Raw genomic sequence first — 24,547 nt, 5'->3', positions numbered from 1 at the left:
TGTTCGCTGCCGCGCTTCCAATCGCTCGCCTTTACCCATAACATTCCAAGCGATCACTCACCCTCTTCCGTAACACACACTGCCACTAATCGAGTAAGCACAAAAGACAACAATCTGCGCGGGACAGCACCGACGCCTCGAAGTCCGAAACGCCTGCCAACTCTGAGGGCTTTTAAGTGACAAGATGCTGGTATCAGCGACTGTCTTCAGAACATTTCTCCATGGAGAAGAGAAGCTCAGAGTGCTGCCTCTGTGGATGGATGTCTTTGCGTTGACTACTGTATCCATAAGGTGCTGTGCCAAGAGTAGGGACTCGGGGACCATGGAGGAGCTCCACTCCTTGCACGTCTGCAACAAGCCATGGCAGCCGATGCGGCGTGGCAGGAGCTGAACCGACGCCATGTCTCGTCCTCACCGGATTCACTCGAACAAAAGTCAACTTGGATCCTTACCTAGAAAGAGGGCTACAACAGCATCAGAGGAAGTTAAGGCCGACATGACCTGTCTCCCATCCACCGTCTCTCAAATCACCTCATTCTCCTCTCCCTCACGCCATCTCTCTCTCTCTCTCTCTCTCTCTCTCTCTCTCTCGCTCTCCAACCAGATTCGCTGCATACACCAATGCACCGAAACCGGCATTGTTTCATGTGACGAGACGTTTGTTTCAGGGACATGGAGGAAGGGAGACGTGGAGGATCTGCTGGGCGAGCAAGCGATAGACGTGGGTTTGTTTGCAGGAGCCACAGGGAAAGGAAGGGATGGGAACTAAATGCTCTCCTGTGCTGCTTGAGTTTGTTTACGGCAGGAGCCACAGGGAAAGGAAGGGATGGGAACTAAATGCTCTCCTGTGCTGCTTGAGTTTGTTTACGGCAGGAGCCACAGGGAAAGGAAGGGATGGGAACTAAATGCTCTCCTGTGCTGCTTGAGTTTGTTTACGGCAGCGCCGTGTCAGAGCCCCATTGCCATCTTATATCAACATTCTCTCGGGAGCTCGCCGTGACAAACAAGTAGAATGCTGCTTGGAATTAATGTAAGCGATGAAGCTGTTCAACTTGCGCTGTGTGATGCGCCTGAGTGATGGCCACTGTAATGGAAATTATACGGTGGATTTATGACGAAGAGAGAAAATAAAACAGCCAAAAGGAACAACGTTGATGATAATTTCTCATCGATAGAAACAACGCGGTTGCAAAAGCCAAATCTATGTGGATTACAACTAAACTGAGGAGAAAGAACATCATCCTGATATTTGCCAGGGATATGACTAATATCCCTGAAATGATTGACACAACGCATCTTATGAGATAGATAAAGTGCATGTACATAGTAATGAAATAGAACCAGCACAGCTTGGGTAGTGGAACCCTTTAATTGGAAAAAGAATGAATCGTGATAGGTTTTCTTTACCCTGTACATGCCATCATCATCATCAGCTGGGAGCTACCTACCGAGCTTGGCCTTAATTGATGGCAGTCAGTGGCACCCTTGAATCTCTCGAGGACTGTAACTGGGTCTCATATGACCCAGAGAAATGTTTTACATCACCATTTGCCTGCTTCACCACATCCCCAAACGACTTCAATAGCTCTTCGAAAGCTGGGGTCCGTAGTTCTTCGATGGATGCAACACTCGGAAGATTGATTGGTCGTCTCTTTGGGGTGGAACAGGATGGTACATCCACCTGGTCAATTTGCCAAATAGTCAGCTGAGGAACATGAAGTTGAAACAAATCTTTCGATTTATAGATATATTTGATCAATGTATTCTTACCACATATTCTTCTTCAAGACATTTCCCCGTATTGTCTGTAATCTCCACGATTTTGTGGTAGTGACCACTCTTCAGTTCCCTTAGTTCCCCGTGGCATGGAATGAGCAAGCAGTCAAAGTTTTCACATGCATCTTGGTCAAGTTTCAGTGAACCTGGAAAAGTTTGATGATATAAATGATTTTAGATGCTAGGACGTACATATATTATGAATGGTAGGCAACAACCACAGTAACATCTTACAGTCGATGGAGGATAAAAGATTCTTATTTGAAATGACAACATCTTCAAGTGTCGATGAAACAGCAGAAGATAATTTAGAACGCAGAAGCTGGTTGGCATCCAATCCACCCCTACACAAGTTTATGAATACATTAAAAGTCATATAACAATTTGAATTTTCAGTTACTATAATTCCCTGATAAGATCATAAAATCATCTGCTTCAATCACCTGATAATTGAATCTACTGATGCTACATTTCCTTTGCTGAGAGTTAGCAGGGAGTTTTGAGCATCTCTCCATTGTTGTGTACCTGTGCGAACCTTTGCCTTGCTGCCAATTATTAACAAAAGTTTAATTACGGAATTAGGCTAAATGCAGTAAAAAAAGAACACAGTTTAATGTGAAATAGAAATTTCTATGGCAATTAGTTGTATCCATTAAGACTTACCAATTTCGTACACCTTCTTCTAGGCCATGTTTACCACTTTCAACTGCTGCAGTATCCTCGACAAAGTGATTTTCAGTTTCTTCCATGTATATTTTCCATTGATCTTTCACAGAGCAAGTAAAATCGTGAACGGTTGACATTTCCTTCTGGAGATTACTTGTTCTATCAGCAGCAGTAGCTCGGAGACTATCAACTGCTGTTTGAACCTAAAAGCAGGCACAGACGTCAAACTACTGCTAGCATCTATGTTCTGATCCTATAACAAACAAATAAATGACATACATTTGTGAACAGAATTCTGAACAGTGGAAACATGCTGAACACAGAATACACAATTAATAGCCTTATGTTGGAGGAAATTTTACAGTTCAAAGCATGATTCTTATCAGTACGTACTAGTGTACGGACCGATCGGTACCACCCATACCGGTCCCCCATTGGACCAATACATACTGCAGCGAACCTTGGTTCAAAGTCATCGCCAATAGATGCTTCCTATCTTAGAGTGATACCACAAGGTGACAACAGTCTATGGTCGATAAAATACGATGAAACCTTATTAGCATCTTAAACAATATCATCATGGTATATAGGAATCTCCTAAAAGCTAATGCTGTACAAGTTGAGCAATTACATCTTTCTAGGAAGCAGTTACATTCTTTGTGCCATAGTTCCATCGCTACTCCAGTATTAGCATCAAAGGATTTGTTGATGATCTGTTTGAACAGTTAGGATTCTCCTAATAGGACTAGTAATAACATGCATGGAGTCCCTCAACTCTTAATATAAACAATGACATCACTTGCTACTTTAAGAGTGCACCCAAGAAAGAACTGTTAAAAACAGAAATTAGTCTCTATTTGAAGCATTAACATACATATACAAAGATCATCAACAGAGTTTTTCTCCCTCAATTCTCCTTCAGCGACTCAGCTAAAAGGAAGATACAAGAAAATAGCTTACAGATACAACAGAAATACTATATCAAAAGAGCAAAAGATATCAAAATTCTATTACGTGAAACAAAAGCAAACTCCAGTGAGACATTATATAAATCTTGAAGATTCGCATCTCATGCATATTCGATCCTTGTAAATAGCACCGACATATCATAAAGAAATTATCTCTTTCAAAGAATATCTAAGCTTGCAAGTCTGAAAAAACAAGAGAAATATGTACTTCGTTTCCATTAAAAGAAGTTCCCATTACCAGATTCTTCTTCCTAGCACTTGAACCAGCTAACATTGCTGCCACTTTTTCCAGTATTTGCTTTTCTTCATTAGCAGCACATTCCTACAGGAATAGGCAATGGATCAAGAAGATGGCATATAAGATGAATTCAGCACTATTGACTACTTTCACCCAATTAAAGTAGAGTTACCTCAAACTTCTTCTCAAGATCATGGAGTTGTTGGTCTTGTATGTTTTGTGATTCTTCCAAGATCTTGGTTAATTTAGATGCATGAATATCCAGAGTTTGGAAAAAATTAGAGGTAATCTTAGATATGGACCTTGTCGATTCAACAACTCTAAGATGTCCCTGTTGTTCAAAAGAAGAAAACCATTATTATTCTCCAGTATAACTGAGCACAAAGCATTTGTCAATTTCCATACTTCTGATGGAGACCTACCTCACGTTGCTGCTGTGCAAAAGCAGCTAACTTATCCTCTTGTTTAGACAGACTTTCTTGAAGTTCATTTAGAAGCTGATCAGCCTCCAGAGCCATTCCTTTGAAGCACTACATGAACATAAAAGTATGTATACATATTAGAACTTTTGTGAGATATATTTCAGAAAGTTTACATAGCCACAAAAATAATTTACTTACATCTTCAAGGGAAGACGAGTGATTTAACACCTGCGAATTTAATCTTCCAAAAGTATATTCTGAATTCTTGTCAAGCTCACCAGCTAAATCATCCAAAGCTCTGATCCCTGAACCATACATAGCTTTGAGCCTTTCAACATGCACTTTAAGTTCTTCAGTGGCCTGTTAATGAAACATGTTAAGAAAGAATATTGCTTGAATGTGTGGTGCACGAACACAATTGATCTGAGATATTTTGATAAAAGGAAAATTGATAAAAAAGAATAGTAAAAATGTTATCTAGTATGATTATACCTTGGACTTTGTGGAAACAAATGATTGCATGTCCTCTTCCATTTCTTTCAACTGGGTCTCCTGTTGCATCACTGAAGCTACAACACTTTTATGCAAGATGTCCATCTGTTGATTTAATTGAGACTGGAACTTTTGGACAAGTATCCTGTTTCCTTCCTCGATTTTATTTTTACGTTCTGTAAACCAAATTTGAAAGTCATATCATTCATAATTGGCATTATGTCTTACAAATCAAAGTATATCCATGGCACCTAGAAGACCAGGAACTTGAAAGGAAAAGGAAAAGGAGAAAGTAACAACCTATTTTAGAAAACAAGCCAGAAACATCTGCAGCTGCATTTTCTAACTCTGATCTAAGCTCATAAGCATGCTCGATTAGTGCCTTCTCTGTTAGAAACATTTCCAAACAAATATATTAAAACACTACACTGTAAAACAAAATAACCTGAAACGAAAATGTGGTTTCCAGATCCGGCAATGTTCAAATTTCCAGATCAGGCCTAGAATTATGTGAACATGGCTAATTTACATCATGTCACATGACCATCATGCTAAGACAAACAACAAATAGAGCATGATGATAATATTGAAATTCAAAATAGCGCATAATCATCCACATACAAAAGCCCAAGAAGAAAACATGATTTATCTCACCTGACTTGAGGAGGCTAGATATAAAAAATTCCTTCTCTTTTATTGTAGATTTGGCTTGTCTGTATCTTTCTTCTACGTCGAGGAAAGCATGCTCAGTTTCCACCAGTTTTTTCTGCAGCAAATTCATACTACCATTGATCTCTTTCCAGGAAAAAATTTGAGATATGCCTGTCAATGTATGAGAAAGAGAGAAACTTGCCAGCGTTTTCTCTAGTTTGTCACTTAAATCTGCATTAAGCTGTTTTTGAGAATTGTAAAGATCTTGAAGCCCCACTAGTTGCTGCTCAAAACACACAATACCATAATTCAGACCTCTATGGAAACAATAGGGTACCATATTATTAAGTTAACCAACACACCTTATCCTTTGTATCCAAATCAAGTTCCAATTTTTCAATTTTCTCAGTCATGGCCTGAATGAAGACAAATAATCAAAGGGAATGGTAAGAAGGATAAATGTATGTAAAAAACTGTAACTGTGTGTTGTAGGCACATGCAAATTTAGAGGGAATCAATTTAAATAATTTCAAACTGACCTTCTTCTCAGCTTCTTCAATTAAGTACCTGTCACGTGGAATATATACACCATTCTTCTCTCTCGCAGCAAATACCTCTGCAATTGATAATAGCAACTGAGGTAACACATCTGAAAACTACTTTCTGGACAACACCACATATTATGCATTTTACCAGTTTATTTTAATTTTTATTTGACAATGCCAATATGTTACTCAAAGTTGAGGAGTCAAATTTGCACAGCTATGTAATATTACACAAAATGACAGAAAGAAACACAAATAATTACCTTGTTTAAGACGGTCAATTTCTGAATATAGATCCTTGATCATTGCAGATTTCATCATTTTTTGATTGACCTGTAAATATAATAAAGAACACTTGCTCAGTCTATGTGAAGATAATTTGATTTAGCAATAAGGCAATGAATACTGTTGATGACCTCTGGCTTATTCTTTATATTCTTTGCACGATGTGCATAATCTAAGGTGCTCAGGGTCTCTTCCAAACAGAGGATGGAAGGCGATATGGTGGCAATAATACACGTTTTAGTCTTCCCACCCAAGGAGTCCCTTAGTAACCTTGTCAATTTGCTGTCTCTGAAACCATAAAAGTCAACATTCAGCAAAACATTATAGAAAGGAATACAACACCCGATGAGAGTTCTCAGGAGTACCTATATGGAATATGGCCAGAATGCTCGACAAGCGTATTAATAACACGCCCAAGTGTGAGCAAACTCTTATTTATCTCCCCAGCTTCTCTTGCTCTTCCCTACAATTATAAATATTCAAACAGTCATCCAAAAGATCTTAATGGATATCAGAGAAGAATATTGAGAAAAATAATTTACAAGTATTAAGTTCGATTAGTAGTCATGTCTTCTGATAAATACCAACTGACATTTACTACTACCACTACATGAAACATTAATCATTTACTCACATCTCTAGCACCAGATCTTGATATATTCTCTGATCCAGCAAGATCCACGAGGTTAAGCTTTCCACATTTGATCATCTCTTCTCCCTCAGGGGTACACTCCTTAATGTGAATTGTAATCGAAAAAATGGAGTGGGATCTGCTACTTTGCTTGTTGAGTAAAGTCTCTGCAGTACGCCTCTTTGCAGACCCTTTGTCCAAGATTTTGTAGATTTCACCAGCAGTATAGACTACCTCTTCTTCCAGTCCTCTCACAAAGACACCACCCTTCCCATCTTCCATGAGAGCTATAGGCTTTTTGGACTTGTCATCAGAGAATTTTGATTCATCTGGGGCCAAAAGATCAGTTATCTCCTCGTTATATAGCTCAAGAAATGTGACTTTCATGCTGTACTCAGCACATTGTGATTCAAGTATGTCAAAGATATGCCGCACTGCCCTCGGGATAACTCCAGCATCGCTTGGGAATTCTCCATTCTACAATAAGTTCATATATATGATCAGAGATGAAAAAAGTGCAGTAGCTGCAACATTTCATTTGATCTGTTCTCGAGGGGGAGGAACTTACCTTGGCTTTTCTTCCTCCGCCTTCCATCGTGTAGGTCTTCCCGGTGCCAGTCTGCCCATATGCAAAGATGGTGCAATTGTAGCCCTCAAGAACCTCGTTCACTATAGGAGCAATAGATTGATCAAACAAATCCTTTTGCTTGGAAGTTGGGCCAAAAACCTGCACAGTTATCAAACTGATAATAAGTCTAACACGTAGGGTAGCAGAAAAGGTTCACTGACAAAATAATGAAACCAGAAGTTATAAAGACCTTGTCAAAAGTAAATGTTCTGTCAATCTGTTTGTTAGCAATATTCTGAGCAGCTGAAACTTCTCGACGGTGTTCATTGCAGGTTATGACCGCGGGCGTGTTCAACCTCGCCTCGTCGTCACTTAATGGCCTGAAAATAATTCGGGGAATGGATTCAGCAAAGCAAGATCTAAAAATATGAGACACAAGCCGCCGTCTTAGAGTCCAATTCGTTCACCTGCATCTGAGAATGACTTGGACATTGACCCCCTTGTCCCTGTCAAGCTTGCTGCTGGAGTTCCCATTCCCGTCAAGTGACCGGAAATCTCTCCCATGTTTATCCGTGGATCTCGGCGTTTGCGAGGGCGACACCGGCACAAATCCCCCTTTCTTTTGCGAGCTATCCATCTCACCGTTACCTGAGACGTCCAGATTTTCAATTCATTAACATCTCAGACCAATTTTTCAAAACATATACCCTAAGAATCTGCGTTGTTCGAGTAGAAACCCAAAGCAGGATCGAACGATCAAAGAACATTTCAAAAAGATAAAATGAAAACCCCAATACCCCCGATCGCCAGCATCAATATGCCGATCAAAACCCAAGAAAACCCCCCGAAGGTAACACCTCGAACTAAAACCAAAACCCGCATCATAAAGCCGGACAGGAGCTCGGCCGGCACCAGAAGGAAGTCAATGTGGAAGAGACAGAACGAGGGAAAGGGGGAACAACACACCACGAGCCGACAGCCGACGATGGGCGATCGACAGCAATCCAGAAATCTGGGAGAAGAGCCAATGATCGACGGATCTTCAGCCGGCTGCAGCAACTGAAAAGAAGAGAGGGAGAGAGAGAGAGAGGACTCGTCGCCGCCCTCTCTCCTCTTTCGGCTGCTTTCCGGGGTTCAATCCAGGGAGAATCCTGCACTGGATCTTGAGGTTTGGGCGAGAATTTGCAGCCGAAGAAGGATTTGGGAGTGAGGGAGAGGATGAATCGGAGGCGATGAGAAATAGAGGGGCAGAGTGAGAGAGGGATGAGAAGTAAATAGGAAAAATAAGGGCAATAAATTATGTGATGTGGGGAAGGTGGGTTGGGTTTGAATTGAAACGAAAGGCCGTCACTGATGCCGTTAGTTAGCCGTTTGGGAGCGGCATCCGACCGTTAGAAGCAGCAGATGGTCCCCACCATATATATATACATATATTATATATGCTCGAAATCATACGGTCATGGTTTGAACTTTGAATGCGATTCCTTAATGTGTATTTTAGTTGACTTTTTCTAATTAATGTTTAATGTTGAAGAAAAATAAATATTATTTATTACGCAACACATGAATTAAATACCACATTAGATAAAGATGATTATTTTGTCAAGTTATTACTAAATCGAAATAAAAATTACTTTTTACCTTACTAGATACTGAAAAAATTATATTTTATTTTAACTTACATGTCAAAAAGGATTATATTGAATTTTCTCATCCCGCTCTTTCCTTTCCTCGAAAACAAAATTACGTTAGTTCATACCTTTTATTTTCGGAGAGATGAATACGAAGATAACAATAAATGGTTCATGAATTATTAACATTTAAGATAAAAATATATTATTTATATCATTAATATAAGGATGAATATATATATAATATAATATATATAATTCTTGCTCTTATACTTGAAGGTAATTTTGTCTCTTTCCTTTTTTTTTATTGTACTAGTTATTTCTAACGAGAGACATTTCTGTTGATTCAACTATCATACACCTTGCCAGCAATCTTCCCTCCTTTTTTTTCTCTCTTGTGATCGACGGTGAGAGTGCACAGGCTATTCCATCTCTTTCTTCACTCATGATTGATAGTATGAGGGGGGGTTTGCGGGTGATCGATGATACGCCTCTTCTCTCTTCCCTTATGACTAATAACAAGGACCACGAGCGAGGGGGGGAAGGGGGTGGGTCTATAAGTAATGGTGACGACTACAAGTAAGAGGAGAGCAGCAAGGGCTTGTGGGTGATCGATGATACGCCTCTTCCCTCTTCCTTTGTGACTAATAACAAGGACCACGAGCAAGAGGGGGAAGGGGGTGGGTCTGTAAGCAATGGTAACAGCTGCAAGTGAGAGGAGAGCAACAACAAGTCATCACACGAGGGTTTTAGATGATTGTTTGGGGTGAAGGGGAGCGATTGAGAAGACAGAGACATAGTCAGATGAGATGACAAGGTGGAGGGTGATGACCGATAAAATGATCATTAAAAAAAATATATTATTTAAAAAGTGATAGTGCACTAAAATAAAATTTAAAAAGTATAAGTTTGTTTTTGAAAATTCACTATTAATATAATTAATTGGACTTTTGGGGGGAAATTATTGTCTCAGAGTGATTTGACTTGAAGTCCTTCGAAGCTGTTCGATTCTGTATTTAGTAACGTTACATTCTTAAACGAATGCATTCCATCAAATATAAAGGCCCCCTTTTAAATCATCATTGCTTCTCTAATCTCATCATCCATTGGTCACTTTTTTTTTTTTTTGAGTTCCCTTTTCTTTAGTCGAAATGATGCCTACCACCTTTGTTGTAGATAATATATTATAAAGGATAAATATTCTCTCTTTTTAATTCTTAGAAACTTGGACTTCTTCATCTTTAAATAAATTTTATTTATCATCAACTAAGTATTAGATTGAAAGTATTTTCTAAAATATATCAGGATATTTCAAACAGGTGAAAGAACCAAAAAAAAACCTTGTACAGTTGTTCTAATATTAATATTTTCTAAACACTGACACAGGTAGTATTTAATTGTTATAAGTTCTCAAAAGTCCAACTCAAAATCAAGAAAATCCAACCATGTTTTCACTGATCAGACTATCCTCAAATCACTATTTATAAGTCTAAAAGTAAAATCAGGACTGATCTTCTAAGATTTACCACAAGTGCTCCTTAGGAGTCTGTACACAAGATCAATTTCATGGTGATCCCTTCCACCACTGTTTTAAGAGTATTATTATGCTACATGTCATTGACATGAAGATACACTAAAAATGAAGAAGGAAACTACTCAGCTACAATCTAAGAAGGAGAGGAGAAAATAAGAGCAGCTTACCAAAATTGGGTTGGCATCCAATCCAAGTTGAGCCATTATGACCTAACATGGTGAGTGACCACACCTGTCTCTGTGCAACTTTACTTGGTCCCAATCTTGTTCAGGTGGCCTCTCCTTTGCATAGTATATGAACACCTTTACAGTTACATCATTTGCAAGAAGTATAAATAGGGCAAATTATTGTCCTCTTTGCCTGCTACTATGCAATTGAATTCATATCAAACTCAACCTGAAAAGGGAAGAACTGGTGACACATTTATTTTCCATCATCACGAACTTCTCTGCTCTGAAACATGTGATGCTGTGTTGGCCATTTATTGGCAGAGTGATGGACATTTGATGCAGCAGTTGGGTCAACCTTTGAGATCACTGCATTGCAGTAGAATGAAACATGCACAAAAATCATTTCTCTTCAACATCAGATTTGCTTGTCAACACAAGCATATGACTTTTTCTCCAACTATTAGTTATGTCTTGTGTTATAATAGTCAATCTGTTGCTTGATTATTTTTCAACAATAGTGTTAATTAATTGATTACTCCAATGAGTCCGACTCAAATTGGTCATAATTTTTAATTCATTCCTCTCTCTATCTTTCCTGTTGTTGATAAATATGATAAGGATAGATTATATTATTATTATTATTCTTTATTATTATTATTATGATAATAATAAAGCTCGAAACGGATGGACATTTGACGAAATCGGAATTGGGCTCAGTCTCTTAACGGGCCTAATCCGAGCCCAACTGTGGTCGGATTGCGCTCTTTGTTAGAGCCTCCGGTAGCCCAATTAACGGCTATATAAATCGATGCAATACTCCTGGCCGTCCAGATAACTTCGGCATCGACAAATCCGACGGCCAAAAAATCGACAACTCATGAATCCGGATGCTTCAATCATCCACCAATCGTAGGCATCTCTTCGCTCTTTATAGAGGCTTTCACCCAAAGCTTCTGTCGCAAGTCGACATCGTCCTCTCCCCTCCTCTTTTTTCTAGCTCGTGAATCCCCCTATTCCGCTCGATCGTGCACCCTAATGGCGCCCAAGGCCGAGAAGAAGCCGGCGGAGAAGAAGCCTGCCGCCGCCGAGAAGCCGGCCGTGGATAAGGAGAAGAAGTCTGTGGCCGAGAAGGCCCCAGCTGAGAAGAAGCCCAAGGCCGGGAAGCGCATCCCGTCCTCCAAGGACGGCGCGGGTTCGGCCGGCGACAAGAAAAGGAGGAAGGCGAAGAAGGGGACGGAGACCTACAAGATCTACATCTTCAAGGTGCTCAAGCAGGTCCACCCGGACATCGGCATCTCCAGCAAGGCCATGTCCATCATGAACTCCTTCATCAACGACATCTTCGAGAAGCTCGCCCAGGAGGCCTCCCGCCTCGCCCGCTATAACAAGAAGCCCACCATCACGTCTCGCGAGATCCAGACCTCCGTCCGCCTCGTCCTCCCCGGTGAGCTCGCCAAGCACGCCGTCTCTGAGGGCACCAAGGCCGTCACCAAGTTCACCAGCTCTTGAATGGTGACATGATTCGGATCTGGGAACCTAGGGTTTTCTCCAAACACTCTCTGATTTTTTGTGAGCCTCGTATTTTGTTCTGCTATCCTGATGGAAGATGATTGCTGTTGTAATATACTAGTTTATGATCAAACGAAAAGAGAGGATTCTCATTCAATCGGCAGAGTAAGTTGAGTCTCACTCTGACGTTTGATGATGAGATTGTGTGTATTTCATCTGCTCCAACGTTGTTGCCGTTACATTGGTTGTTTGATGGTGTTGAGTTATGATATACTTGGTTGTATGCTGTAGCCATCGGCGCTGTGTTCGATCGGAGGGGGTCGATCGACGGCCCGTGTTCCTCCAGTGGCGATGGTGGGTGTCAGATGTGTGGACCAATGAGATGGCGGTTTGGTGGTCATAAAAGTAGTGCCGAGACCTGCTTGTAATTACTAGACTATTAAACTATTTTAATTGAAAAACATAATAATAGGTGACAGTGAAAATATTCGACCTCAATTAAGACTCCACATGTGACATCCCAATAAAAAGTTAAAATCATCGAATTTATCACATCTAGTTAGGTAGCCATGAGTCTTTTGTGTTTACTCGAATCGATACCCGAATAGTGATTCATCAAGTTACAGGGGACCCATCTGCATCTTCAGCGGGTATTTATAGAATCGTCGTGATGAGAAGTCCTCAAGAGACCGTAACCGAGCCAACGGAAGACGTAGAGTGTACCCATCTCATTTGGTTTGTGATCCTCCCGAGCCCTCCTTTTTCTCTCGTTCGATTCCTGGATTGTCGCCACCGATCTCTTCGCTGTTACGCCGCCACCCTAGAAATGGTATGCTATTCCTCCTCTCTTTGTCGCCGTTCCGATGCCGGCGGTTGCGGATCCCTGTTCTTGGATCAGTTTCGTCTATGATTCTTGTGTTGTCCGATCCATGATCGATCAACTCGTATTCTGATCGGCTGCTGCTCCTCCGGGGTTTTGTCTGGTTCTTTTCTTGCTGCAATTTGGGGATGGATCTGAGTTCGATTGCGATGATCTGACTTCGTTTATGCTGTTGTCATTTTGGTTTCGCGTTGATCTTTTGGACCAAGTGATGGTTTAGGCATGGATTTGTAGAATGATTCTTTTGGTTGCTCTCAAGCAAGATTCGATTCTGTTAGTTCATGATGCTATCGGTATTGGTATCGCAATTTCCAACATCATATATCGCAGGCAAACGCGGCGTCCGGAATGGCCGTCAATGATGATTGCAAGCTCAAATTCTTGGAGTTGAAGGCCAAAAGAACTTACCGTTTCATAGTATTCAAGATCGACGAGAAGCAGAAGGAAGTGGTCGTGGAGACGGTCGGCGAGCCCTCTTCGAACTACGATGATTTTGCTGCCGCTCTCCCGACCGATGAATGTAGATATGCCATATATGACTTCGATTTCGTGACCGAAGAGAACTGCCAGAAGAGTAAGATCTTTTTTATCGCATGGTAAGTTTTCCTGTTGCATCGAAATGAACGTAACCATCGGGCTGTTGCAGTTGAGATATGACCCCGTATTTTTGTCAATGTGAAGGTCCCCTGATTCCTCGAGAGTGCGCAGTAAGATGCTTTATGCAAGCTCCAAGGACCGATTCAAGGGGGAGTTAGATGGTATCCAGGTCGAACTGCAAGCAACTGATCCTACGGAGATGGGCCTTGACGTCTTTAGAAGCCGTGCAAATTGAGCATCTCCTGCTTACCCGGAGGAGGTATCCCTTCTGCAAACTACTTGATCGAACTGTTCAATAGTTCCAAACGTGCTGCATTGAAATGCAAATATTCATTGACTCTTTTAAGCATCTTTCAAGTCGAGTATATCTTGCTAATCTGTTTCTTGGTTGGACCTATGAGGTAAGTTTCTACTTGTAGCCTGATGTTTACAAAGGCAAAGGTATGTATGTGTTGGCTAGCTGGTTAGACAACACTTGTTGCTTGTTCTAATAATTTTCATTCGAAACTTGGCCCAGATTCATGTTCTTTTTATGCTGATTTCTTATTGATGCTTAAGGGTTTTCAGTGTTTTTGATATATTCGTTCCGAATCTCTCTCGTATTGTTTCCTTTGCTTTCTCATGCATTATACTATATGAAAGATGTTATTATTTTATTGAATTTTCTTGCTCTTGCATTTAAATTTATATACGATAAAGGCAGAATTAGCAGTCTTCTTAGGTTGTCTACGATCTCATTGCAAACCCGAAACATAAAAGTAATTTGTCAGTGTTCCTTTCTTTTAATGTATGTTATAAATTGAAGTCAGTATAAAGAATCATGCTTTCTCCATCCTGCCGAATCAAGTTGGATGCGTGTAGGCTTGATTGGTAGAGTGATATTATGTTTTATAAATAACTGAGGGATGTTTGAGTGAAGACTGCTGGAGAGAGAGACTGAGGGAAGGGAGTTGAGAACATACTGGGTTGGTTTTAGGGGAGATTTAGCAAACAGTTGGCAGTAATTTGTCATAGAGCTCAATGATGGCCCGTGAAGCTCTCTCAAGATGCTGTCCATTGTGTGCAGCAGCAGGATATCACATGATGGCTTTAGTTAGTGCCAGCGAAATCATAGTGTTGCAGATGATTTAAATAAATGACAAAAAGAAGGGACAAAAAAAGACTGGAGGAACTCCGAGCACTTTGGTTTTGGATCGGGAGCGTTGAAGTGACACAGTTCATTTCCTATCCGGAGTGGAGTCTATCTGATTGAGTGCACGATAATTCACCCAGTGATCTTCTAAGAACTCTCCAATCATGTAAAGGAACACAAACAATAATTTCCTGCCTACAGCTTTTAATTATATAGTTCTCATCTCTCCATGACGTTGGCTTTGTACATAATATACAAGGAAATGAATTTGGAGATAGAGATGGAGGTAGGCAACTTTGATAAGGTCGACGCCAGGAAAGCAGCAGTACCTGCATGCGGTGGCTGATACGGTGCCATGCGGTGCATACGTGGCGGCTCGTCAAGTGTGCCAGCAGACTCATGACACTCGCTCTGTTTTCCCACTAGTGTTATTTTATCATCGCCCTCTTCCGGCTTATAAGCCAACCCCCTCCCTCCTTGGATCCGTAGAATAGCTTCTTAAGGAGAAGAATGTCAAGTGACAAGAGTCGCGCTGGGTCTATGGATTCAACAGGCGATCACTACGGCCTTCGCGTGGTCATGCTACCATGGCTCGCCCATGGCCACGCCTCGCCCTTCCTGGAGCTCGCCAAGCGCTTGTCACGCCACGACGTGTTCGTCCACTTCTGCTCCACTCCCGCCAACCTCGTCTCCATGCGCGAACAGTTCGACGCCAATGCCTTCCCTTCCATCCGGCTGGTGGAGCTCCAACTGCCCGCACTCCCCGGTCTCCCGCCTGACCTCCACACCACCAAACACCTCCCGTCCCACCTGATGCCCACCCTCAAGCAGGCCTTCGACCTCGCGGAGCCCGACTTCGGGCTCCTCCTCCAAGCCTTGCACCCCGACCTGCTCATCTACGACTTCCTCCAACCTTGGGCGCCCCTCTCGGCGCACCGCCGCAACATCCCGGCCATCCAGTTCCTCACCACCGCCGCTTCCTCCGCGGCCTTCTTCTGCCACTGCATCAAACGACCGACCGAAGAGTTTCCGTTCCCGGCCATGTCGCTGGGCGTGAAGGAGAACCTGGAACACATTGCCACGATGAACCGGTTTGCCAACGGCATGTCGGACGGGGAGCGCTTCCTCCGCTGCATGGACCGCTCCTCGGGCTTCATCGCCATCAGGACGTTCCGGGAGATCGAGGCCAAGTACATCGACTACTTGTCCTGCGTGCTGGACAAGGAGGTCGTGCCCGTGGGGCCTCTTGTTCCGGACGACGACGACGACGACGACGGTAGCAGCGGGCGGGATCGCCTGACGGACCAGGACCGCGAGACCGAGCGGTCGATCATGTCGTGGCTGGGCGCCAAGGAGAAGTCCTCCGTCGTGCTCGCAACGTTCGGCAGCGAGTACTTCATGTGCAAGGAGGAGATGCGGGAGGTAGCGCGCGGGTTGGAACTCAGCGGGTTGAGCTTTATCTGGGTGGTGAGGTTCCCAAAGGACGGAATCCTCCCCACGGTTGCCGGCGATAGTAGCTCGTGGGCTACTGCTCTGCCGAGCGGTTTTGTGGAGAGGGTCGTGAAGGGGGAAGGCAGGGGATTGGTGGTGGAGGGGTGGGCGCCGCAGAGAAAGATCCTGTCCCACCCAGGCGTGGGCGGCTTCCTCACCCACTGCGGGTGGAGCTCGGTGGTGGAGGCCATGAAGTATGGGGTGCCCATCATCGCGCTCCCGCTGCAGCTGGACCAGCCCCCGAACGCCAAGTTGGTGGAGGAGCTCGGGGTGGGGATGGCGGTAACGAAAGGGAAGGGCGTGCTCGGCGAGTTCGAGGGCGAGGAGGTGGCCAAGGGGATCCGGGACGTGGTGGTCGGCGAGCAAGGGGAGAGCGTGAGGAGGAAGGCGCGGCAGATGGCCCGCGTCATAAGCCGAAGGGACGACGAGGAGATCAAGGTGTTGGTGGAAAAGATGGCGGCGCTTGGCGAGGCGGCGAAGAGAGATGGGAGGGAGGTGATTTGATGAGTGTTCGTGATTCGCAGTAGAAATCACGATGATGTGATGTCAAATGTCCTTTGACTTGGATATCTCCGCAATGTACAAACGTCCTTTGAAACGTTGTTACGATGGCGTCGATATAAACCGTGACAAAATAACGTAACTGTCACATCAGATCACGTTAGAAACGCTTGTTACGATGACGTCTATACAAGCCGTGAAAAAATAACATTACTGTAGCATATTAGTTCATGATGAAAGCCACGGAAAAAAGCTTTCCGATTAAAGAGCATTACAAGACAATTTACAATTAATATGTGGCCAACAAAAGCTATTTAAATCCCCCAAATCCAGAAATTACAACATGATGAGCAACATTGAGAGAGTTGAGATAAGATTTGCCTTTCTGCAGAAAACTTGGGCGACCATTCCAATTCGCTCGCACGACCATAACAGTATCATGTTAGCATTCAAAAAGCTCATGCACCTGCACATATACAACTCTATCAGATACATTCGATCTTGTAAATCTGAACCTTTCATTTCCAATGTCTTTTACCTGCAACGGTGGTAACAGCGCTTTAGATAGCCGAGGAAGAGCCTTTACATACAGAGCTTTCAACCTTTTCATGTAATTTTCTAAGGTATGGGTGTTCTCATCTAACACATCATTTGTCACTGTATCTTCGGCTAGTCTTACAGCTGCCTGCTGAGATATTTGATACGCATCTGCAGCGGATTGAAGCTTACGGGCAATTTCCTCCAAACCAAGCATTATAAGAGTTACAACGAGGGATTTAAGTTCACGTTGGCTGCTCTCAGTGAGGGACATGCCCTTCAAATACTCCACTAGTGCCAGCTCCTCTCCAGGGCTGTACGATGACATGCATTCAATTAGAAATATGAATAGAAATATGAACAGGTCACACCCATTCCTCGAATTGTTATTGATATCTACTATAAAATGGTAATGAAGGAAGTTGAGGAAAATGCAAGTTAGAACAGAAAAAGATTGTAAAACTGCACCTTCCAGGACGAATCTTTCCACCTTTATGTCTTTGATGTCTCATCGCACGAGCCTTACTGGCTTTACTTGAGCTGATGGAAGCACTTGATTCCCTTGCTGTCCTGTTAAGAGTTCCAGCACGTCATTCTTGGTTTGAGTTACAAGTTTATGCCATTTTAAATTTTATGAACAAAACAGAATAAATAGGTAGCTCAACACAAGCAGTAGAGTATATGTACCACAATTATCAAAAGCTACATAAACTCAATACATGATGCAATTAAAAATCAGCGTTGCAAAAAGGCAGGAACAAAATGTTTAACTGCAGGAAACACTTCTGGTCCAAACCGAAGATGCTTTCTAAGACGGTTTAGATTCAAAAATCAAAATTCTGAATGGTAATAAAATGAAGCTGCGGTGTCGATGCAATGAAGCGCACGAAGGGAGCAAACAAATTGCAGAAAAGAACAGTAAGATAAAGTTACTTGTAAATTTAATTTAATTCACACAATATAATTTGGAAAGAGTATACAATCTGGCTCCTCTTTAAGATTTTTCATTTTTTTGGGTTGCTACCACTTCCCAAAGAACCTTTTCTCACAATGACACTCCAAATAACCTTTTTTTTTTCAGATCGAATTTTTTTTACTTTGTATCTTTATTCTGAAAATATTAGCAATTTGCTTGTCAAATAAACCTGAATTCCTCTTGCCATTTGTTACACTGCATGACCTACTTGAATGTAAAAAAGACCTTCAATAAACATGAAAAACCAAGCTCAAATACTCTATATAAGTTAGAAATTTAAGAAGTCATTCTGTTCTGTAGTATAGATGAAAAATGCAAAGACATTTTTTTACTTTGTATCTTTATTCTGAAAATATTAGCAATTTGCTTGTCAAATAAACCTGAATTCCTATTGCCATTTGTTACACTGTATGACCTACTTGAATGTAAAAAAGACCTTCAATAAACATGAAAAACCAAGCTCAAATACTCTATATAAGTTAGAAATTTAAGAAGTCATTCTGTTCTGTAGTATAGATGAAAAATGCAAACACATGATTTTTCCTATTATAAAAAAAATAATAGCACTGCATTAATTATAATCACTTCCATCAGATGGATAAGACCAATATACCTTAACTACACACAACTTCAGAATGGAAAATTGCCAGCTTAAAGGATACAAGTTTGTATAGATAACAAATATTCAGTGACATCAAAACACAAGATAAAAAATATATATATATATGTGATGCCATTTCTGTGCAATCATATATGTGTTTTCTTTGATAACCAGTGGAAACAAATGGAAGGTAGAGTTCTAAGAATGATCTTTCCAACAAAATTAATGAACACAAAAATAGAAGGAACAGGTAATAACTTTGCTTTAAAAAGCATACCTTGTGGTGTATGCACTCATTTCGCTGAAAGTAGTGCTGCTTTCTGAAAGAGTATCATAATCAGCATCATTTACGGACCTGTCCTCTGATTGAATCTTAGCTGCAAATAGTATTCTTCTCTGGCGTACAGCTAGATAGCGGGCAGAATATTTCCCTACTTTCTCGAACCCCTCGTTGTATTCAGAGGTCAATGCAGTGGCACATTCTACACATGCATCCTTCACAGGGGTGAGCAAATCCAGCTCTTCTTGCATACAGGCAATTCTGAGAGCCTCTTCCCACTCTCGTGACATTATTAAATAATCAACGGCTCTGGCAAAATCCTTTAAATACTCAAGCGAAATTTTAGCAGCCTCAGCTGGCTTCCCAAGTGCTCGAAATTCTTCACAAAGATCATTTGCTAGTAGTAGAACCTCTCCTTTTCCTAGTTTAAGGAGACCAGCTACTGTAAATACACCTCTCCAATCAGCACAAGCACGATATGCCCTTTGAGCTTTCTGAAGTGATGAGCAACTTAAATAGATCCTAGCAGCATCTTCAAAGCATTTTTCAGCATTAAGATGGTCACCCCATGCCTCTAGGATCTGTAATCTCTTGACAGGGTCAGAAAATAACTGAAGGCCGAGTGGAAAAAGTTCAGGGTTATTCTTCAGAAGGTTCATGCAATCTTCGTAATAATCATCACCTGCCAAGACAATATGTTTTAGTGCGCTCTCATACCTATGCAGTCTTAGATCGATTGTATATCTCATAACAGGAGGGGGCAATTCTTCAAGTCCTTTGAGAAAGGGAAGAAATTCCTTTGGATCTTTTTGTGAGTTTAATGCTACAATGGCAGCAAGGTTAAGATCGTACAAGCCTAAAGCAGCTTCATAAACAGCCTCAGGGTCCGTCAACCATAGCAGATGCTTTAGAGATTCTTCAGCAGAAGGATATGACTTTCGCCTACCATCATCAACCCTCAATAGTTCCAATTCTCGGATTACTTTTATTCTATTCAGTGCTTCCTCCAAAGCTGGAGGTTCACTGCGAGCTAAAGTAGTCAATATACAGAGCTCTCTAGCAGGTTTTTCCGGTATTTGTTCTTCTAGGGCTCTCCGCACAGCTAATAAAACACTAGAAATCTTGCTCTCCATGTGAACACTTTCAGTGTGTCCAGATGTGGTCTCATTGGAAGCAGGCAGTGAAATATAGGCCTTGTAGAGAGTGCTAATCACATTCTCATTCTTGATTGAAGAGACAAACTCTGTTATATGGCCAAGATTATCTACTTGACAGACAAACTCTTTAGCTGATTTAAGAAAAGCTTTCCAGCCATAGTAGTCAACAATGACGTTGAAATCTATCCTATGTCTCCTTACCATGAGCATTGCATCCTTGAACCGCCCTTGAACCAGAGCATTAATGATTGACACAAGAACCAATTTTCTTGGATAGATACATTCTAAGCTACCTCGATTAGTTTGTAGTATGACTGCTGCTTCATCCCCATGAATTACCCCAATCAGTTTTGCACCTCTTTCCCATATACGCACCAAGTCTTTATTTTCCTCTGCATGGTTGTTAGAACTACTGTATCCATCAATTTTTGTTTCTGGATTTCCATGTAAAACATCATCCATGCTGACAATAATTAGAAGATCGTGCTTGGTGGTAAGAAGCAAGTGTGTGACCACTTGCTCAGAAACACTGCAAGTGGTGGAGTAAAATGAGAAACTACTGCAGTTTTTACATAATATTCTCCTCCCAAAATGCAGTCTGCCATTATCATCAAGCCCAAAAATCAAGTGTTTTAAAGTGCCATTATCACGAACAAGGACTGCTTTCATCCAAGGGCATGAGGATGAAAAACCATGCTCAGATTTAAATTCATGAAGATATGAATGTTCAGGTATCATCACATTGGAAGAAGAATACTCCACAACTGATCCTCCATGAAACTGAATAAAGGCTGAAAATTTTTTGTTTGGAATGGGGGCAATAGCGATGATAGGTTCTTCAAAAGACCTTAACTTCGAGATCTTTGCATGCCAACCTGAAGAACTAACTGATTCAGGTACAGAATTCTCAGAACATACAAGTTCAATCTCCTGCAACAAGTAACCATGGGGTTGCTTCTGTTTTTGAGCAAGAACATATTTCCCTAATGATGCTGAACAACTGTGAGATCCCAAAGAAGATACACCAAGCAGAACATGTGAATCCAACCACGTGAGATGCATAAAGGTGTCCAATGCTGAATCAGCTTGACAAGCTTCAATGTTGAATACTTCTCCTTCAAACTGATCCCATAAATCCATCCTAGGAAGCTCCACTACACATAAATCACTGTTAGACAAGCATGCAGCTACATAATTCTTTGAGTTCTTAAAAAAGAAAGAAATATCCTGAACAGCACAAGAAAACTTCAGATTGAAAAGGGACATGGGAGGTGGCACGAGGGAAAGTGAAAGAGGAGTAACTAGCACATTGGAGTTATCAATAACCAATGCTATCGATGTCTCAGTAACAGCAGTTGACCAGAGAAAGTTGTAGGCTATGATCTTTCCACACAGTGTCCAACTAATCAAATGCAATGGCTTTGATGGATCCCAGATATACCTCACTCTGTCTTTCTTTGGATATCTTATGTCTTTCTTTAAGTACCAGTGGTTGTTGCTGAAGGACCAAATTTTGATACTATCATACTCATCACCAATAACAGAAGCAGAAAGCAGGTCAGAATTGCAATTCCATTTTAATATTTCAACTGTTGCTTCCACTGGCCCGTCAATTGGAAAGGAGTTCCTCTCCAATCCATTTTTCTCAAAAAGTACTACCAGAGGACATTTATTTTCATTCTTCCTGTCACATATGGTTGCCACTTTAGCTCCACTTGGCATCCAATCCAAGGATGTTCCCATGAACTTCCTAAACTCTGAAGAAGAATATAAGTCTCCAGATTCACGTTCCCAAACCCTAAGCTTTTGCAAAGAAAAAGAGTCATAAACTCCACTTATGGTAGCATAGAACCTTCCATCTCCTCGCCAAGAAATGGAGCTCTCAAAATGATTGATGGAGTGACTATCCATGTCACTTACATTCACATTCTGGCAAGAAACTTAATCAGAGATATGCACAAAACAAAGAAAGGTATAAGAAAAACTATACGTTATGAAGATCATAAGTACAATTAGATATGTATAGCAATCATGTCTGACTTAAATAGTAGATTAGGTATTATAACCATGTCAAAGCTATGCAATAGATGCCATCTCTTCAGAAAAACAAAAGCCACAACAAAAAGAAGGGAAAAGAAGCCTTGAGTATTGCTATATTCTGAAAGTACATATGTAATATTGAAGAAAAAAAGTTAAAAGTGCAAAAATTTCGTCTGAACAGGAGTCTTGAATTATCAGGTACGTGTGCATGAAGCCAAGTGAATACCAAAGTTGAGGGTAAACACACATATAATCGCCATTTATTGTTAAACAAGTGCCAAAGTTAAGCTAGATGCAATTCGATGTTGAGAAAGAGGGTACAACTTACATCGGAAAGTTGAGGGTCAAGTGGGATTTCATATTGTACTTCCCACTCGTAAGTCATGACTAGTAACTGCCCAGATCCAGAAGTTACAGCCAGAAGAGCTCCATCTGGACTAGAAACAAGACTCTTCACTCCACCCTTTACCTCACCAACAATTTCAGTTGTTTTCATATCGACATTATACAGTAGTAAGCAACCCCCTGAAGATCCCAGTATTAGTGCTTCCTTCTCCATCAGATAATCCATCGCAGTTATGTGGTCCCCAGGTTCTAAAGGTAGTGGCTCGGCTTCTGAAGATGAATCCTAGCAACACAAAAAATGGGAGAGAGAAAGAGAAGTTCATACACTTATGAATCAATGTGCAAATTTAAAATGTCAATATTACAAGAATAATCCCTTGCAATTAATTTTTAGTGTCTTGCCTCCTACCATGGAAGATAGTGGCCAACAAATACTGTATCAAATTTCAATTATGCTCACACAGTCACACAGTTAGAATGCAAGAAACTTAAAAACATAAAAAAGCAAGAAACTAAGGAACTTATAAAAAATATATGAAAGAAAAACCCACCAGCCATCTGGCAATGAAGAATCACTATCTCTAATTAAGTAATTTTAAAGATATTTTAGAATTTTGGTTAGAGGTTTCTGCCTCAATTTTAACTTCAAAAAGTAAAAAAGAAAAAAGCTTCCAGCATTACACCATAAAATGATTCAAAGATGATAGTTGCAAAGCTAACTCACTCAAGAAAATTTCAAAAGCAAAATACAAAAGAACTAATGATAAATTAATCAGAGATAAACCAACTACAAGGTGTGTCAAAATACAAATGAGTGGGTAGCCCACTAAATCGATCACACTACAGATGAAGCACAATGAGCTCCTGCACTAGAATGAAATGAGTACCAATCTTTGAAGTCACCAAATTAAGCAACAAGAGAAGTCTCCACTGGGTTACAGGGTAAAACGAACAGTTTAATCAGGTTCTGTTTTGTAGGATGAACGATGAGCTTCTCGCGTCGGATTGAAATGAATGCAAAAGCATCGATATGTGAAGGTAAAAAAGAAAAATCAAGCAAAAAAGAGAAATATCCGTGAATATCGAGGTTCATTCTCGTTATTCCACCAGCAATATGATGCTTTAGCACATGAACCTGATCGAACGGCTAGAACAAGAGATTTTGTGGACTCCTGTTTTTGCACGGAACAAATTAACACCACTTAATAGAAAAGACTGCAGACGGAAGGGTGTTCGTCAATTGCTTACATGAGACAATGGGAGCTGGAGAGTGTAGACGACATTAGCGGAAGAGGCAAAGAAGACACGGTTGCGCTCGATGTCGAATGCGGAAAGCAGAAGGGTTTCCCCCTCGAACTGCAACTCCAGATCCCGCGAGAACTGCGACGAGAGTTTCAGGTTCTTCATCCCTCCTTCGCTCGTTGGTTGTCCGAAAGCAGTGATCAGATCGGAACCTAGAAACGGGAAAAAGGAAATGGAGGGCGTTTGCTCGGGTTTCGCAAACCGGACGACGGCGGCGGAGCAGCGGAAGATCGCCGCAAGGGTTCACGTAGGGTTTTGTTCTACCACCGAACCCACAGTGATGTCGCGAACTGCTCGTAAGCCCATCAAATATGGGCCTAAATGGAGCCCAATAAGGCTCAAAAGACTCGAGGTCTCGACCTACGCGTACCTTCAACTATTGTTTTCCGGAAACATCAAAGTTTACCTGCCTGTTTATTGGTTCACATGTGGGTTCCACAAGTGAGGCCTCGATAATATGGCTGGTGGTCTAGCAAACGAGTAGGAAGTGTTTTAAATCTGGCCGACGGCTGTTGCGCAGCCAACACACTATGGGCTGTCTTCGTCGTAACCTACCAACCAAGACGTTGTCACGAACCACTGTTAAGGCACCGACTGCCCATCAATTGTCCACGATCTAACC

The 24,547-nt window shown here is 41.5% G+C and overlaps 5 protein-coding genes across 6 annotated transcripts; 3 read left to right on the top strand and 2 right to left on the bottom strand.

Moving 5' to 3' along the window:
* Positions 1–1,282: 1,282 nt before the first annotated feature.
* LOC135622472 (kinesin-like protein KIN-5A) lies at positions 1,283–8,509 on the bottom strand. Its single transcript, XM_065124354.1, has 23 exons — positions 8,209–8,509; positions 7,710–7,890; positions 7,493–7,622; positions 7,243–7,401; positions 6,678–7,151; positions 6,409–6,506; positions 6,175–6,331; positions 6,022–6,091; positions 5,753–5,829; positions 5,576–5,629; positions 5,416–5,496; positions 5,217–5,328; positions 4,863–4,949; positions 4,563–4,738; positions 4,269–4,430; positions 4,071–4,178; positions 3,821–3,979; positions 3,649–3,732; positions 2,440–2,645; positions 2,220–2,321; positions 2,011–2,120; positions 1,771–1,922; positions 1,283–1,681 (listed from the first exon to the last, which is right to left on the bottom strand). Exons 2-23 carry the CDS (start codon positions 7,877–7,879, stop codon positions 1,460–1,462), a joined length of 3,150 nt encoding a protein of 1,049 aa, XP_064980426.1. The 5' UTR covers positions 7,880–7,890; positions 8,209–8,509; the 3' UTR covers positions 1,283–1,459.
* Positions 8,510–11,525: 3,016 nt separating this feature from the next.
* LOC135622471 (histone H2B-like) lies at positions 11,526–12,296 on the top strand. The gene has a single exon (XM_065124353.1). The coding sequence runs from the start codon at positions 11,613–11,615 to the stop codon at positions 12,084–12,086; it is 474 nt and encodes a 157-aa protein (XP_064980425.1). The 5' UTR covers positions 11,526–11,612; the 3' UTR covers positions 12,087–12,296.
* A 445-nt stretch (positions 12,297–12,741) lies between these two features.
* On the top strand, positions 12,742–14,096 carry LOC135622470 (actin-depolymerizing factor 7-like). The gene is made up of 3 exons (XM_065124352.1): positions 12,742–12,915; positions 13,297–13,562; positions 13,648–14,096. Exons 1-3 carry the CDS (start codon positions 12,757–12,759, stop codon positions 13,796–13,798), a joined length of 576 nt encoding a protein of 191 aa, XP_064980424.1. The 5' UTR covers positions 12,742–12,756; the 3' UTR covers positions 13,799–14,096.
* Positions 14,097–15,235: 1,139 nt separating this feature from the next.
* LOC135623974 (UDP-glucosyltransferase 29-like) lies at positions 15,236–16,690 on the top strand. The gene has a single exon (XM_065127446.1). The coding sequence runs from the start codon at positions 15,236–15,238 to the stop codon at positions 16,688–16,690; it is 1,455 nt and encodes a 484-aa protein (XP_064983518.1).
* Positions 16,691–16,847: 157 nt separating this feature from the next.
* LOC135622469 (elongator complex protein 1-like) lies at positions 16,848–24,219 on the bottom strand. 2 transcript variants are annotated; one of them, XM_065124350.1, is made up of 6 exons: positions 23,872–24,219; positions 22,607–22,906; positions 19,079–22,167; positions 17,693–17,794; positions 17,226–17,538; positions 16,848–17,153 (listed from the first exon to the last, which is right to left on the bottom strand). In XM_065124350.1, the coding sequence occupies exons 1-6, from the start codon at positions 24,028–24,030 to the stop codon at positions 17,130–17,132; spliced, it is 3,987 nt and encodes a 1,328-aa protein (XP_064980422.1). In that variant the 5' UTR covers positions 24,031–24,219; the 3' UTR covers positions 16,848–17,129. The 2 variants fall into 2 exon arrangements, with proteins under 2 accessions (XP_064980422.1, XP_064980423.1); XM_065124351.1 differs by lacking the exon at positions 23,872–24,219 and having other exon boundaries at positions 19,079–22,178; positions 22,607–22,746.
* Between the last annotated feature and the right edge of the window lie 328 nt (positions 24,220–24,547).

This window comes from Musa acuminata, chromosome BXJ2-9 (assembly GCF_036884655.1).
Source record: "Musa acuminata AAA Group cultivar baxijiao chromosome BXJ2-9, Cavendish_Baxijiao_AAA, whole genome shotgun sequence".
Classification (NCBI taxonomy): Eukaryota; Viridiplantae; Streptophyta; class Magnoliopsida; order Zingiberales; family Musaceae; genus Musa; species Musa acuminata.
Note: the sequence above shows the minus strand (reverse complement) of the source record. Positions and strands in the feature narration are given on the sequence as shown.